This window comes from Schistocerca gregaria, chromosome 1, assembly GCF_023897955.1.
Source record: "Schistocerca gregaria isolate iqSchGreg1 chromosome 1, iqSchGreg1.2, whole genome shotgun sequence".
NCBI lineage: Eukaryota > Metazoa > Arthropoda > Insecta > Orthoptera > Acrididae > Schistocerca > Schistocerca gregaria.
Window position 1 is genome coordinate 465,527,915 of NC_064920.1, and position 17,442 is coordinate 465,545,356.

A 17,442-nucleotide genomic window follows, 5' to 3' on the forward strand; every position below is an offset into this window, starting at 1 on the left:
ACCCGGCCTCCCGCATGCCCACTATACGCTCTCGCTCAAAGTCCGTCAACTGCACATACGGTTCACGTCCACGCTGTCGCGGCATGCTACCAGTGTTAAAGACTGCGATGGAGCTCCGTATGCCACGGCAAACTGGCTGACACTGACGGCGGCGGTGCACAAATGCTGCGCAGCTAACGCCATTCGACGGCCAACACCGCGGTTCCTGGTGTGTCCGCTGTGCCGTGCGTTTGATCATTGCTTGTACAGCCCTCTCGCAGTGTCCGGAGCAAGTATGGTGGGTCTGACACACCGGTGTCAATGTGTTCTTTTTTCCATTTCCAGGAGTGTAGAATAATCCCTGTATTATTTATGGTTTCCTCAGAAACAACTTTGGACAGGAAAGACAATTTCTCCAGTATAAGCTATGCCTCAGAGTGGAAATTCTACAATATTAAGTAAAGTACACCTATGCAATCAAACCAATTTGTTGTTGTTTTACATTGATTGTGCATCAAACGTGACATGGTAGGTTTTACCATCCCCTTAGATCAGGCCTTGCCTAGGTTCACAAGGCTGCATGCATGGGAAACTTAAGAAAATGTTTTTGCATCACATTGAAACTACTTATAACAGGGGAATATTGCACCATACTCCTAGAGAAAAGATTTTGTCATGGGTGTTTATTTTTAATTTTAATTTTTTTTGTCAAAGCAACAAATTTTGTTGCTCTAGTACAGAAGTACAATATATAGTGCTACTACTGTGAGTAATACCACAAGAAATTTCAGATACAGGTGTTCAACATTAAGTTGAAATGTTTATACAATTTACACATATCTATTTTAGAATATGTAATAGATCCGATTTTAGAATATGTAATATATCTAGTCCTATGGTTCCAGATACAGTGAAATATTCGGAATCTGGAAAATTCGAACGTTAGTGGGACTCTCAATTTCACGAGAGAAGAAAAAAAACATTCAGACACATATGTTGAAACAATTACTAAATTAACTTTACAGGCTTCTCTGTGCAGTCGAGGATATTGCTCTTGGAGTAACATTCTTGTAAATTCCTAGACTGGATAAACAGCCAGTGAGCTGGTTACGTCTATGAGCTCAATTTGGAAGTAATGAGATATATTAGCAGGCAAAAGCGAGAATGGTCTGACAGATAATAGAAATGCGTCGTTATTCGAGGAATGTCTTGGAACTTCTTTGGTGTGACATCACAGGTGCTGGACTGCTGTTCAAATTTCTCGCCTATACTTTATAAGGCTTTAGACTTTATATACTTATTTCAAAGATTACTGGTGTTAATATTTGCTTTAAAAATAACTTATTAGTCGATTTTCATTCAACTCAATCTTTCTTTTTGGTATTGGTTAGAGTGGTCTGTAATTCGGATTCGAGTGGTTACGTCGTTCATCGAAGTCTGAGCAGTATCTATACATTTCGCGGCGTGTGGTTGTAGCTGGAGCGGCTCTAAAGCTAAGTACTAACAAAATTGCTTGTGTTCTGTTATTCGGTTATTAAATGTAGTTGTTTTCAACGGTACATAGTGCTGTTTCTGGTGAAATAACGGCTTAATAAGCTTTCTGAAACTTTCGCCCACTATTTTTTATATAGTTGTTTGTGCGTTGAAGCCATTTATTAAATTTAGTACGCCAGTTTTCAACAGACGGTTTTTTGTTTGTAGTCAAATATTTCAGGAAAACTCTCGTTCACTCTTTTCAATTTTGTTGAGTGTTCCAGTGATTGCTTGAATTTTTGGTTTTACATAAGAAATTTTGTGGTACTGATATTAGTTATGGCTTAGTAGTATGAATAAAAGTATTTGCTTCCTTAGTAGAGTGTGACATTCTTGATAACTATTGTTAGTTCTTTAAATAGTTTTTACTGTTGAAATTGAACTTAGGTAACGTAGACATTTACTTTTTTCATTAACTGTTAACATTATTTTTAAAGGATCGAGAAGTTTGGGTTTTGCCATAGCTTTGTGAGTAGTGGGTTGCAGTGTCAGATTTGTTCAAAGTATTTTCATGGAGGGCAATCCACTGGGGAAACCAGAGGGCATTCTAGCCCACTGGCTTCCCCTTTCCTGGAAATGCAGAATTTGTGGCAGAAATAAACTGATAGAGTAGCAGGAGGGTAAGATCTATGCCCTTCAAGTGCAAGGAGGAACTAGATAGTTGGAGGAGGGCAAAGGGGGCTGGGGAATGGTAACTGGTGGTTGATAAGAAGGCAGCTACAGTAGGGATATTCAGACAGTTGCACTTTGTGTATAGCCAACAGATTTGACCAACAGACAGAATTTAGTGGAGAGGAGCCCCTTGTAGCTGTAGCTGCAGGAAATATGCAGCAGTCCTCAGCAGATAGGTAGCCTAAGTCAGTTGCAAATTCTAAGATTCTGATGCTAGGTAGTTCACATGGCAGAGGTATGGGCCAATAGTTGCAGGAAGTGTTGGGGAGTGAGTACCAGGTCACCAATATTGTGACGCCTAGTGCAGGGTTGGCTCAGTGACTGTTAGCAGAGGGAAGTTATGCAGGAATTTTACGAAAGAGGATCAGTTAGTGATTGTGGGTGGAGTTGCAAATATTGTCGATAGGAATAGGGAGTATGATGTAGGTGGTGACCTGGTAAAGATAGCTACTCAAACTGGTGGCACTAAGGCTCACTTCGTGCAACTGTTACAGCGTCATGAAAGGCCTCATCTTAATGCTGCTGTTAGGTGTGTTTGCATGGGGCTGGAGAAGGCACTGATGGCGAAGGGCATGACTGACATTGCAGTGGTGCCAGTAGAATCCATCAACAGATTGGGTTTCACTAAGCATGGCCTGCAGCTCAATAGGTATAGAAACGGGAGGCTGGAAGTGCTTATAGGTGACGGTGTAGTGGGCGGTGATGGATCACTCATGAGAAAATTCCTGTAGTAGTTGGTGTTAGAGCTGCACCTTTTTATATTGAAGTCAGCTGATAGATATCCCTGCTTAAAAGGAGTCCTTCTAACAAAATAATCACCTTCAAAGGAAGTCAATATCCAAGTACTGAAGGAATTGCCGTATTTAATCAAAATATAAGAGGTATTAGAGATAAAGTTAGCGAACTGCTTATAGATGTTGACTCTGACAGTGTTGGTGTATTGGAGCATTACATAAACAATTTGACAATTCAGAGGCTTCGATTACCAGGATAGAGATTTGCTGGTTGTTTTTCAAGGAGTTCTTTGCTGAGTTGGGAGTGGCTGTGTATGTAAAAAACAGTATTCCATTTGAGTCCTAGCTGTACAATTGTATTGCACTGAACATGTATTACAATGTTGTGCAGGGGCAGTAGAATTTGATGAAACTAAACTTGTAATTTCTGTTGTTTACAGTTCTCCTGAACCTGACTTCAGAGTGTAGTGACTTCAATATTAATTTTGTATTTGATTGGGCAAGAAAAAGGATGTTGGAAGATCTCCTAAATTCATAAGATTTGATGCAGACAGCGATTTTTTCTAACCAGGGTACAAGGGAACAGTAGCACAGCCATTGACAATATCTTTATTCATTCTTCCTTACTAGGGGTGATTGGCCTTTCAGACCATGAGGCATGCATTTTAATACTAAAAGGTTTTTGCACTCAAACAAAAGTTGTATATAATTAATGTTGTATAAAACTACAAGTTATGTAGAAAAGTTAAGTCAATGGCAACAGAGTTTTTTAAGCCTCGTTAAGGAACAAGAGTGGCAGGATGTTTATAGTGCCGATAATATAGATGACATACATAATAATTTCCTTAACACATTTCTCATGCTCTTTGAAAGTTGCTTTCCATTAGAACATTCTGAACAGGGTACTAGTAGTAAAAGGCAGCCTGGGTCGCTACCTAGCGGGATAAGGGCATCATGTAGGACAAAGTGGGAATTACAGCAAAATGTTAGGAGTAGTCAAAATCGAGCTGCAGTAGCCCATTACAAACAGTATTGTAAAGTGCTTAAAAATGTTATTACGAAGACAACTAGAGAAGCTAATTCACATGATAAAATTAAAACCATATGGTCAGTCATGAAGCAAGTGTCTCGTCAGCAGCACAAGGTCGACAATATAAGTCAGTTCGTAGTAAAAATATTTCTGGTACTGAGAAGTCATATGTATAGTACTTAACAGTCACTTTCTGCTGGTGAATTAAATAAAAAGTTAGATCCTACAGGCAATCATGTAACTATCTCTGAAAATGCCTTTCCGAGACTAATGTCTGAAATACTCCTCTGTGATACTGACAAGGGAGACATTGACTCAGGGAATAAATGAGTCAAGACTACGGATTCTCACGGATATGATGGAGTGCTTGGCTGAATATCGACGTACTGTGCTGGACATGTTAGTCCTGTACATGTAATTTGCACTTTTTAATCTTTCCTTTAAGAAAGGTAATTTTTCTGAACATTTAAAGTACTCAGTAGTAAAGCTACTTTATAAAAAGGGAGAAACGGATAATGTAGACAATTTTAGATCTATTTCTATGCCATGCGTGTTTGCCAAAATTATTGAAAAGTCTGTGTATGTAAGGATAATTGATCATTTTATTTCACATAATTTGCTGTCAAATCTACAGCTCGGCTTTAGAAGTTAAGAACTGAAATTCTCTGTGAGGTACTGGATTGACTATACAGAAAGGCAACTTTTTTTATTTAACTAAGGCCTTTGTGTTGGCCAAAAAATATTGCTCCAGAAGTTGGACCATTATGGAATACGAGGAGTAGCTCCAAATTGATTGACATGTTACTTTAGCAACAGGCACCAAAACGTCATTATGCACAGTGTTGAGACTGTCTGAGCGGGCACAGTTAAATGGGGGATTCCCAAGGGAAAAAGAGCTGGGGCCACCCCTATTCTTTATTTATGTAAATGATGCGTCCTCTAGTACTACATGTGATTCTAAAATATTTGTGTTTGCTGATAACACTAGCTTGGTAGTAAAGGACAAAGGAAGTTGTGTGCAACGTTGGCACTCTTTCAAACAGTGCAGTTCATGACATATGTTCATCTCTTGTAGAAAACAAACTAACGCTAGATCACAGGAATACTCCGTTTTTACTGTTCCTAACACACAGTTCAACAAAACCCAACGTTTTAATTTCACAGAATGGACATATGCTTAGTTAAATATAACAGTTCAAATTTCTAGGTGTTCAGATAGACAGTAATCTGTCGTGGAAAAACTACGTTCAGGATTTTGTTCAAAGACTTAATGCTACCACTTTTACTGTTCGAATGGTATCTGAAGTAAGTTACAGCTCGACACGAAAAGTAGTCTTCTTTGGTTATTTTCATTCTCTTATGACATATGGTATTGTATCTGGTGTAGTTCTTCTCATTCTGAAAAGATATTTTTGGCTCAAGAACGGGCGATTCAGGCAACAAGTGGTATAAGTCGCGAACCTCTTGCCGACCCCTGTTGATTAGCGTTAGTATTCTGATATTGGCCTCTCAATATATATTCATTCATTACTGTCGTTTCTTCTTTTAACAATATCAGATTATTTCCAAGACTTAGCAGCTTTGACTGAGTTGACACCAGACAGAAATCAAATCTGCATTTTGATCACACTTCCTTGACTCCTGTGCAGAAAGTTGTGCAGTATACTACTGCATCCATTTTCAATAATTACCACAACAAGTTAAAATGTTAGCAGTAATCCACGCCCTCTAAATCGAAACTGAGGAATTTCCTCATGGATCACTCCTTCAATTCTGCGGAGGAGTTACTGTAAAAATTAAGGTGCTTCTTGTGTAATGCTGTTCAGTGTGTTTACATAAACTTATGGCTTGTCTTTTTTGGGTTCATTAACTTTTTATTTTATTTGTTATTAATTTATGTTGTAATTTCATGTACTTACACGTTGCATGAGCATGGTCATTTGCTCCTCAGTTAGGTCCTACTGAAGTAGACGTGTAAAATAAAAATAAAGAACTGATGTTGAAATATTCCCGTTCCTCAAACGTAATCAGTCATGTCTGGTCCACAAGCGACTAGCTTGGGCAACGGGAAATGTCTCATGTCATGAACTTGAAGCTGATTTTTCCATATACTCGTAGCATCAATCTTGTTCGCCATATCTGTTACCAAATGATTCTCCCCTTGCATTAAGACACTTAATGAATTCAAATACCTCAGGATGTCCTCCATAAAATATTATGTCACCACTATACTTATCATTAACTCTCTTTTTTCCCTGATGTACGCCTTCATTCGGCATCCACTGCCGTTCTTCAGAATACAAGTATATTTCTGCACGGTTCAAATGGCTCTGAACACTAGGGGACTTAACATTTGAGGTCATCAGTCCCCTAGAACTTAGAACTACTTAAACCTAACTAACTTAAGGGCATCACACACATCCATGCCCGAGGCACGATTCGAACCTTCGACCGTCGTGGTCGCGTAGTTCCCGGTCCAAGCGCCTAAAACCGCTCGGCCACACCGGCCGGCTTTCTACCTGGAGTTATAATGATGTTTCAGTGAGTGTTTTTCCAGCTCACAATAGTGTGATGCCTTATTAAGCACCTCGCTTGGCCTATCGATGATAAAATTGCTGTGGCTTCTTCACTTCTTCTTTTTATGGCATGGACATTGACGGCATAGTATTCCTAATGCAGAACGAAATCAAGTTTAACCCAAATAGTAATTTCATCGAACAGCCTGATGTCTGATAAGGCGAATACATCGCTGTAGAGTTGTCGAGCTGCAGTCTCCATTTTCCTCTTCCTCCTCATCCTTCAACTCACTCGCTGGGTAGGACCCTGGCTGGAGCTCTCGCGCTTGCAAATTGCGGTTTGGGCAGGCCTCCCGTAGGAATATCACTTATAGTGCCCGCCTTAGAAGAAGAGACTCCAGGTGATAATGTGTAGATGTAGCCACTGCTTCACACCATGAATTCACCATTTAGATGAAAAATTTGTTTCTATGTGACCAAATTTATTATAGTTTTCATCTAATGCATACACTGATATTAAATTCTATGTTTTGTTGCATAGAAGAACTAAACTTTTTCGCCATCACTTATTCCCTAATGTAAGAAGTGACAGGAAACCAAATGGAAGAAACTAAGTTTAGAGAAATACAAAAAGTCGTTATCCACGAATACGCTATTTAAATGAAATACAGACGATACCATGTGTGCTTCCATTTTTTGATTTGTTATGAAAAAGTTTTCCACACATTTTGTTTTGCCATCCAAGTGATTTCTGGTCCAACGAAACACCTAATTTAACTAAATCATCTGCTGAACTTTGTGAAACAAAACCAATGTATTCATGAAAGCCGACATAAATGCATTAAATTGGTAAATGTTCAGAAATTTGTAGAGGGTGTATGTGAATTAGCACTGAAGTTAGAATGGCTAACAGGCACGTAGAGCGTTAATTCCTTGTACTGCCCGGATTTTTCCTCATTAGAGGACTAGAACAGTGGGCACTCACCCTCCTAAGGATCACATTAAGAGTATCGAAACAGCACCAAATATAAGGAACAGCATACGTATAGAAGTTGAACGATTCAAAACTCTCTCTCCAAGTAGGATCTTTCATGTCATGAAAGAAAGAAGAAATATAACAGCATCTGGAGGAATGGTCTTCACTAATTTCTACATTTCCTTGTTTTTAATCGGGAGGAGGAGGAGCAGATTACTGTTTAACGTCCAGTAGACAATTAGGTCATTAGAGACGGAGCACAAGCTTGAATCAGGGAAGGATGGAGAAGGGAAGCGGCTATGCCCTTTCGAAGGAACCATCCCGAGATTCGCCTTAAGCGATTCAGGGAAATCACTGGAAATCTAAATCAGGGTGGGTGGACGCGGGTTTTAACCGTCGTCCTCCCGAATATATGACCAGAGTGTTAACATGCTTGGTTTTTCGTTCAAAACACATCTCTGATCCTCACACCTCTGAAAATGTCCAGCAAGATAAATATTTTAAACGCGAATTTTACAGCATATAAATACTTGAATAGGTGAAATATTGCCTGTGAGAAGTGGTATCCTCTATGTAAAGAGCTAGTGTGTACGTATGTACTACTTTCAACGAATTTATGAGACTTTTGAACAAATTACACCTTCCACAACATAATATTTGTTGGTAATATATTTGGTACATTTTACTTGACGAGAACGACCATAGATTTATTGTCCTTAATTCACAACCCAAACACAGTGTTATTTAACACATAACTAACCTCCTCAAGCTGCTTGCACACCTAGATTACTCAAACAAGGACAGTACCAATGAAATCCGCAAGCATTAAAAGTGCTGGAGTTAAAATCTCGTCACGAGTTTAGAAGATTGAGCTGGTCTGGAAGAAAAACGATGACTTAGTGATGTTTTCTGAGTACGCCTTTATTCTTAACGGTGGTGCCAATGGGAAAAAGAGAGATAGTAAAAGTTCTGCATGGTTGAGAATCGTTTTAAGGCTTGGAGCATTTGCTGTCATTCTTTAAATTGACAACACACAATACAAGCCCTTTCCTTATTCAGTCAACGAATGATGTTTGAGACTAATGATTATCTTCGATACCCCAAAATAAGAGCATTATTCCTTAGTGAAGTTGTTGATACGCGGAGAGGCTTACCATATTCTGTTGTACCCCATCCAGCAACAACAAGATTCTTCCCGACGAACGTCGGCTGCCTCATCTCAGTACTAACTGGCAGACAGATTGGTCTGATGAAAGCTGGAATACAACAAAATTTACAATAATTTTTTATCAAATATTCCAGATATTCTCATTCTTAATGTATATTTCTAAATTTTATCTACATTAATCATTTTATTCGTTTTCCAGGGATCGCTTCAGAATTCACGGAGTTGTATTCCGTCTTTGCAACAAAATAAATGGTAGTTTGTTTTTTTGCCATCCTTGTTTTGCTTCTTGTATTTGTAAGTCAACTTCGGTGGTCAGTTCAGATGTTAATCTACGTGTATCGTCCTGGAGATGTATTCTGTCGAGCTGCATATTTCAGATGGCCGGTATTTAATTACTTCACTTCCACCTTTACCGGTGATTGAATCTGCCTGAAAACACAGAAATTCAACACACAGAGGGAAATGTAAGTTAAATGGTGAATTTAGTCGAGAAAATGCCGTAAATAGGCCGTCTGTTGTATGCAGACTGACAAAAAAGATTTCCAGATCGACACACCTGGATTAGCAACATCAAAATGGCCACTGTAGATGCTTGGAAAACAAAAGAAGGGAAATGTGTGGGGCAAGAAAGAACTGTCTTTCATTTAGTTGCAAACACGAAATATATGTTCATGAATTTATGCATACCACTTAATAAAAAGGTAAATATCAGGACAAACATTAACAACTTAAACAAAATTTAATGACAGTACTGACAGAGGGACAAGTTAGGGAATACCTTATTGCTGTAAACAGTAACTGTCTTTTTTCACACATTACAAAATCAAAAAGATGGAATACGTCCGATGGAAATGAAATCTACTGAGGCCTGTCAGGTTATGGGAGTCCATATCCGAGTTCCAGAAACAAAATTAAAACCACAGGAAGCCTTGCACACAGGACAACAGCGTGAAGTCGCTCACAGTGAACAAGTTGTGGAGTGTACTTCAAGCAAGCCATCTTCATGAAAAACTACTTACTTTTGAATTGACCCACACTTATTTGTAATGTTTCGAATGAATAAGAAAACTCTTTTCAATCCATCACCAGTATTGTTTGATTTGAATTAACAGTAGACAAAAAAGAATGTTATGGCAGTACGGCATCTCAGTTTATCAGTTTGGTGGAAACACAAACTTAAACACTGCAGAATGTTATTTGTTCCACAGATGTAATTGACGATTGGCTTGCATTATTTCACTCCATATCGACTTGGAAAAATGTGGTGCACGTACTGTAAGACCTTCGGTACACACACCATCAGATTATTTGACTTGTCGCTATAACGAAGGAGGCGAGTGTCAGCAATATGTCTCGTGGTCTTATCATGGCGTGTTTTTCTTCTGCCGTTAGGTCAGACGATAGAAATGTCACTAGCACGCTTAGAGTAGCAGATTGACGGTGACCAACTTTAAACAGAACTTGATTAATTTTCACACACATTTATTAAAATAATAACAATCATAAACCTTACTTAACTTGATTCTGGATGCTATTTAAATTGACAATCTGAAGTTCCTATGGTCTTGGTACGTTAATCTTATTCTCACATATCTCTGATACTTGACAAAGTGTCTATACATTTCTCTTCGTGGCTATAGACTGGTAAAGACAAATGCAGACTAACGCAGACTGACTAATCGGAGGTCTGTACCCTTCTTATAATACCTCGCGCATTCAGGTATCACTGCGCGAGTGTGATCCGCAAGGAGAAAAGGTTCTACGTTAGCAGCAATCTCATTGGCTGCGTTACATATTAATACGCGGATCGGCGGAAGCAGAATTTGGTCCGTCTCTAACACAGCGCCATCTCGTAGTGCGGAGATGGACAAGCGCTGTGCCTGCGCTGTTGTGCTTAGCGGGGCGCGCTGTAGTGGGAAAGTTGTGTATGTGCTCACTACACGGAACTATGTACACAACAAAAAAAATTAGAAAAATATTATTGATATGAAGGACACCATCTTCGATTGTAGAGAGTTTCGTATGTAGCATGTGTCCTGAACTTTGAAGCCAGTCAACTATGTTGTCAGTGACTGATCACCAATAGTCCGATCGAACAATAAAAATACCTGTAGACTTTCTGGTTCTTACTACAAACAATATGTAGCCCAAGACTTACGTATATCGCCCCAATCGATGGAGCGGCCCCAAGTTAATTTGGTGCGATATCCACTTCAGGGTATACCTGTTTTTGCAGCAACTACTGGTAATTCATGAGGCGCTGCCTTTATTTTGTATATACTGTACCAGTCTGATACGAAACATATTCTCTTATTGACGTGGGCAGTGTAGCTACCGTGGTGTTTTGAGAAAGAGCAGCCGGCAGCACAACACTCACAGTTATCGGGCGCGTCGCGGTCGAGCCTCAGCAGCGCGATGTCGTTGTCGACGTTGCTGGTGGCCTGTGGCCTGAAGTCTGGGTGCGGGATGACCTCCTCGATGCCGTAGTCCTCGGCCGGCGGCGCGCAAATCTCGCCGTAACAGTCCACGTCCGTGCGCTGGTCCCACTCGCCCAGCCGCACGCCCACTCTGCAACGCAGAAAGGAAATAAAAAGGAAAACAAAGTGCCAGGCACTGCCACTATTAAAACGAAAGATCAGATATACACTGACTTATCGAAAGTCATGGGATAGCTATATGCAGGTACACAGATGGCGGTGGTATTGAATACACAAGGTATAAAAGGGAAGTCTATTGGCAGAGCTGTCTTTTGCTCTCAGGTGATACATGTGAAAAGGTTTTGGACGTTATTATACCTGCACAACGGGAATTAACAGACAATGAACGTGGAGTGGTAGTTGGAGCTAGGAACATGGGACATTTCATTTCGGAAATCATTAGGGAATTCAATGTTCCGAGATCCACGGTGTCAATAGTGTGTCGAAATACAAAATTTTGGGCATTATCTCTCACCAGGGACAACGTGGTGGCTGACGGCCTTCACTTAACGACCGAGAGCAGCGGCGCTTGCATAGACTTGTCAGTGCTAACAGAGAAGCAACACTGCGTTAAATAACTGCAGAAGTCAATGTGGGATGTATGAGAAACGTACCCGCTAGGACAGGGCCGAGAAACTTGGCAGCAAACCGACGTGACTGCCTTTGCTAACAACACGGCATCGCTTGCAGCGCCTCTCCTGGCTTGTAGCCATGTCGGTTCAACCCCATATGACCGGAAAACCATGATCTGGTCAGATGGTTCACGATTTCAGTGGGTAAGAGCTAAGTGTAGGGTTCGAATGTGGCCCAGTCCTCACGAAGCCATGCGCCCAAGTTGTCAACAAATCACTATGCAAGCAAGTGTTGGATCTGTAACAGTGAGGGCTGGAATGGACTGGGTCCTGTGGATGTTCGCCTATCGGAAGACCATTTGCAGCCATTCATGGTCTTATGTTCCCAAACGACGACGAAATTTGTATGGATGACACTTCGACATGTCAGTGGACCACAATTATTTGCGACTGGTTTTAAGAACTTCCTGAACAATTCTTGCCACTGACTGAGCCACTCAGATCGCCCGACATGAATGCTATCGAACATTTATGCGACATAATCCTGCTCCGACAAAGTTCCCGCAGTAGAGACGGCATGGCTCAATATTTCTGCAGGAGTCTTCCATCGACTTGTTGGGTCCATGCCGCGGGAATAGCTGCACTACGGTAGGCAAAAGCCGGTGCGACTCGGTATTGGGAGGTATCTCACGACTTTTGTCACCTCAGTGCAAACGCCCTGCATTTTTCTACCTTTCTGTTGCAAATCTAAGACTCTCGCTCTTTCTGCTGGTGCCTATGTCTTTATTATTATCTCTCAAGGCAAAAATATCGTCGTGCACCAATTGCCATTGTTTCCTATTTTCTTACGTATACTGTTTTAGTTACATACTTATAAGACATGAAAATTTGAGCTACTCACATGGAAAGTTTTATACAGCCTCGAATTTCTTTACCATCGCCTTATAGTATCTCGCTGATCATTTCAGTAAGGGATGCACACATCCTTAAAGCTAAAAGGTTATATCCATTCCCTATATCTTCAAACAAAACTCTGAAAGAGAAATATGGATTACGGTGCTTTTGTCGTCCACATCACAAGGCAGATGACAACTCATCTCTTTAGAAATGGATACAAATTACATGCTAGTAGCAATATGTATCAAAACAGTTACAACTCGAAAACTGCAGAATTCCTCGAAGATGTTTTCACATTACATAGGGATTTGTTAACTGTTTGCTTCATTTACACTTCATATGTTAGTAGCATCGCTGAACAAGATCTTTGAATATTGTCAACTATTTGTACAGTCTACAACAATGTCTGTAAAATTCTTTGAAGTTACATATTCTTGTGAAGTTGTTTCACAATTATGGTCATAGCTATCTATGACATTAGCGGCACAGAGTTGCTTTTTTTGTTGATTTACTTGGTCTTGGACGTATAATACTCTCAAAATTCTGCTTTACGAGTTAGCGAGTTCTTTATAAATGGTATAAAAATATTTTCTTAACGAACCAGTTCAGTAGACCTTTAACAGTAGTAATAAAAACGGTATCAAACTGTCATGAAATGTTAGTAAATTGTTTTGTAGGTAGATTTTTCTCATCAGGTTTATGGGAGTGCACCTGCATAACGAGAGAGAACCGCTTTTGTGGAATGAATTGCCCGCCATTGCACACCATACTAGGCAGTGGCCCAGGAGCGCCACAAGGTTGAAATATCATTTTCAGCTAAAACAGCTCTAGGCTTTAGATTCGCAGAATTACATACTATCTGTCCAGGCTTGTCCAGAGAGGTTGTGATACACACTCTAAGAACAATCACCATCAGATCACAAGGGCACTCACCACTTTCCAAGAAGAACCTGTCACAGGGGATGAGCAAAGTTTTATGGACGCATAATTTTGTTAGCACTTAGTAAGCCTGATGCACAAATTTATGAATATCGTGAGTTTAGTAATCCTACATTAAGTCCATGTTATGTACCACCGTATCTTACCACTGAATGACGCCTAAACAGTTTCAAGTTTATCAGCCATTTTTGGAAACGCCATCTCAGAGTCTTCACTACCACAGGAAAATACAGGTCGTGTGAGCATTTGAAAAATACAAAACAGTGTGCCGCACTGACTGATTTTTACATGCATAACATTATTCGTTCAAGCAGGGCATAGAAAACCGTGTAGTTTTCATATTTATGTGAAGGGGCTTACATCGATCGCTTTTGGGGAAGTGTGGCAGCTACCTTGTTGGTGACCCTGAATCTGATTTTTTATTGACTTTTGCTGGACTGATGTTTGTCATACATGCATTAGCTTAATGATAAATTGTCAACTATTTCATCTGGAACGCTCCACATTGTACCGCTCTCATGTCCATCCCACCCACTAGAAGAATACACACCGCTTTAAACTGCCACACCATATGCAGGGCGACGAGCCGCCTTTACACAGATCTTCCATATAACAGGCAGTCAACCAAAGTAGAGTACAGAGCGCTGTAGACTATGCCTTCATCATCACAGTACAGCCCCATCAAGACATCAAAAGCTGCTACAGCTGCCGAGTTTAAGCGCTTCCGATGACGACACGCTGCTGGGAGTCAGTACGGAGAGAGGTGTACTCACAGCCTGTAGGAGCCGAGCTTCCTGCCGTTGACGCAGTGCGAGGCGGTCAGCACGTAGCGGCTGGTGATCAGCGAGCCGCCACACCGGAACTCTTGTGGGCTGCCACCTGCACATGGACGCACAATCGTTAAGCCCCACAGTCAGCGACAGAATAGGCCTACTAAACCACAAAACATCTATAAATTATTTCGTTCAGATATATAGCTCAAGACGTTATTTGGTGGTTTCCTATTAAAGGTGCTACTCCTACCAAGGTGTTACAGGGACTTAAATTATCCAATTAAGATATGTCGATTTGTAGCAGATGGTCTGAAATTCTTCAGTACTGCTACACATTACGAAAGAACCCTTTTTTCAGATCCAGGTCAGTGGTGAATTTCTAACTAGGAATCCAAAGTTCTCAAATTAGATTCTTGGTCACTTCTAAGAGTCTTACCTGTCGCTTAACACTTATATGAGCTTCGAAAATGTTTTTCAATGTGAAAAATGCCGAGTTGCTGCGTTTTTCAGAGACTTTAGGTGGCAATGGTCCGCTAGTAAAGCACTGTTGTGTTGAAACCAGCCTATGGGTTGATGGCAGCTTTAATTTTTTTAACTTTAATAGTGTATTATAGCTTGCACAGTCATATCTAGTACCTGGTGGTAATAATTAAAGCGCAGGTGGAGGTCAAGCGAGAGCTGTAATTATGGTGTGGCAGCGAAACTTGTTATATACACTAATGCATTAATATAGGACCAAGGACATACACGATGTCCTTGGACAGGCCATAGCGTGGGTGAACAGCATAGCTATCGAGAAGAGAGACCATGTGCTGTTGGTGAAACTGCCTTACGTGAAAAGCACCGATTCTACTCCACTGAGAGAGTCTGAGGAGAAGCCAAATACTATGAAATGGTTTAAAGAAGATGATAGTGAAATATGAAAATGCGGGTGAGCTTGGCAGGGCACCTGGAAGAGGAAGGCATCCTAGCCTGGTGCGAGCTATTGATGAGGTTGCTATTGCCATAACTGACCATATAGCATGTGCGTGCCCTGAGTAGTTCTAGTACTTGAACAGTGTCGAAAGAATTGTTCATCCCATGCTCAACAGCAAGGAAAGTTTTGCTGTTTATTTTGCATTGGAACCTATAGAAGATCCAGATGCTACAGCAAATGAAACCTGACAATCTGCAGCAACATTCTGAAAATGCTTTTCGATTTCTATTGCGGATCTGAGCTGATGACATGTGGATGGGCAATATTCTATTGAGTGAGGAGACACATTTCACACTACAGGGTGAACAGATACGCAGAATTGCCAAATCTGGAGCACTTAAATTGCATGTTGTACATGAAGATCCACTGAACAGGCATACATGACTGTGTGGTGTGGATTCACAAACCTTTAGTCTTGGTCCATTCTTTGTTGAAGAGAATACATACAGTGGGCCTGTCAGGTGCACCTTAATGACTTCATATTAACGAGACTTTCTTTGACAGCATGTGATTACTGCTTTGGAGGCGTGGGCCTGTGTGGAAATCACTGTTAGTATGCAAGATGGAGCAATATCTCATGCCTGTGGCCCAATGAAAGATCTGCTTAATGAAACCTTCCACGAAAGTGTTATCTCCAGATGTTTATCACATGTACGACCTGGAAGATACACTGATCTGCATCCATGTGAGTTTTGGCTCTGGGAATGCGTAACAGAACTTATTTAGCACAAACACTTGTGGTCTGTACCTGGTGTGATGATGAGTATACAGGAAGACATTGCTCAGATTCCACCGGGATTGCTGTGAGCAACTGTTGATCGCATCATTTCACGGATGCATCATGTCGTCGACGACTCTGTTGCTCGTACTTAACAAACTGCATAAGCGCAATTTAATAATGAAATCATGTTTATGCCTTTCTCACTTGTTTAACCTTTTCTGCGACGTGCTGTTCCCAATCCAATACACATGGGAACATTCCTATACATTTTTCTTATATTCACAGTGCCAGATTTGCACTGGTGGCCTAAATTGGGACTAATTTTTTTCCAGCATCAATCGGTTCCAACTTAACACAATAGAATATCTACGCTGTTTCATTGCCATACAATAACTACAGTCCACGCCGTGAGTATAACTGCACTATAATTATAGCCACATTGTAGAGTGCACGCGGAATAACTTGCACTGTAGAAGTGAAATAAGCAGGACACACGTAGGACGATTGGTTGTAATGGAGTTTGAAGGTAGGTAGTGTAGGCGTCATGACGAACACTGGAAGGGAAGTGCGGCTCTAAACTGAAGCCTATGCTCACAGTTTTTGTAATCATCAAGTGGAGTCTTTCCATGTACACATTGGTTGATGACCATTCAGAAAGATCGATTATCACCTCTAGTTTGGTAAGTATTCAGAAATAATTCCGTTGGAAATACAACAAAAGCGGCAATTTGTGTTAACCTAGTTATTTAATCATTTGTAACTATCAAAGAAGTGTAATGGGTGGTATTTTGAGTAAAACCTTCATTTCTTTTGTAGCCATGTTAAAATTTGCTTCTGTTGTCAAGACACAACGGAGTTCACACAGTAATACCCCACTAACTTGTTGTACATACGCAGTCTTTGTTTGTTAAGTTAGCAAAATAGGAAGTTACCTCAGTAGCTTATGAAAAGGTCATCCTCAACAGAAAAATAATGCTATTCCTAAACCTACAACGTTTCCCATTTCAACAACTATCGATGACCCTTAAAAAGTATATTCTTTCTCCAAAAAGGTTTGTATTTTGTGGAGTAATACGATAGGTAATGAAGTTTTGAATGTTAACGATATGGCAAAATACTCTACTCTTTGTGTGCTATCATTTGTCAAAATCTCATCTCGATATTTCAAACTGTTTTTGAAATATGAGGGATGTTGTGGATATTTCATACTTGTTTTATTGCGTGCATGCAGGATCAGAAATGAGTGTGCCACGTCTGATCAAGTTTATAGAGATTGGTGACAGGCAGAGACCTCCATCCAAGTCCAAAGAAAAATTCAATATCTTAGCTAATTTGCATATGCACCAACATATTATGTAGTATCCACCATACGGAAAATCGTAGCAACCGCCATCTTTCATTACAATTTTTTTCTAATTTCGCACAGTAACTGTGACCATTAACAAGATGATTAGTACATAATCATGAAGCTGACGTAAG

The 17,442-nt window shown here is 40.3% G+C and overlaps 1 protein-coding gene across 1 annotated transcript in view; it reads right to left on the bottom strand.

Moving 5' to 3' along the window:
* The window catches only part of LOC126354349 (CLIP domain-containing serine protease HP8-like), a 65,906-nt gene that overhangs the window by 3,685 nt on the left and 44,779 nt on the right, over window positions 1-17,442 (bottom strand). Inside the window, exons 4-6 of the mRNA XM_050003963.1 lie at window positions 14,267-14,372; window positions 10,986-11,176; window positions 8,595-8,696 (exon numbers count right to left, since the gene is read on the bottom strand). Coding sequence (XP_049859920.1) covers window positions 8,595-8,696; window positions 10,986-11,176; window positions 14,267-14,372 — 399 coding nt within the window. The remainder of the gene's footprint in view (window positions 1-8,594; window positions 8,697-10,985; window positions 11,177-14,266; window positions 14,373-17,442) is intronic.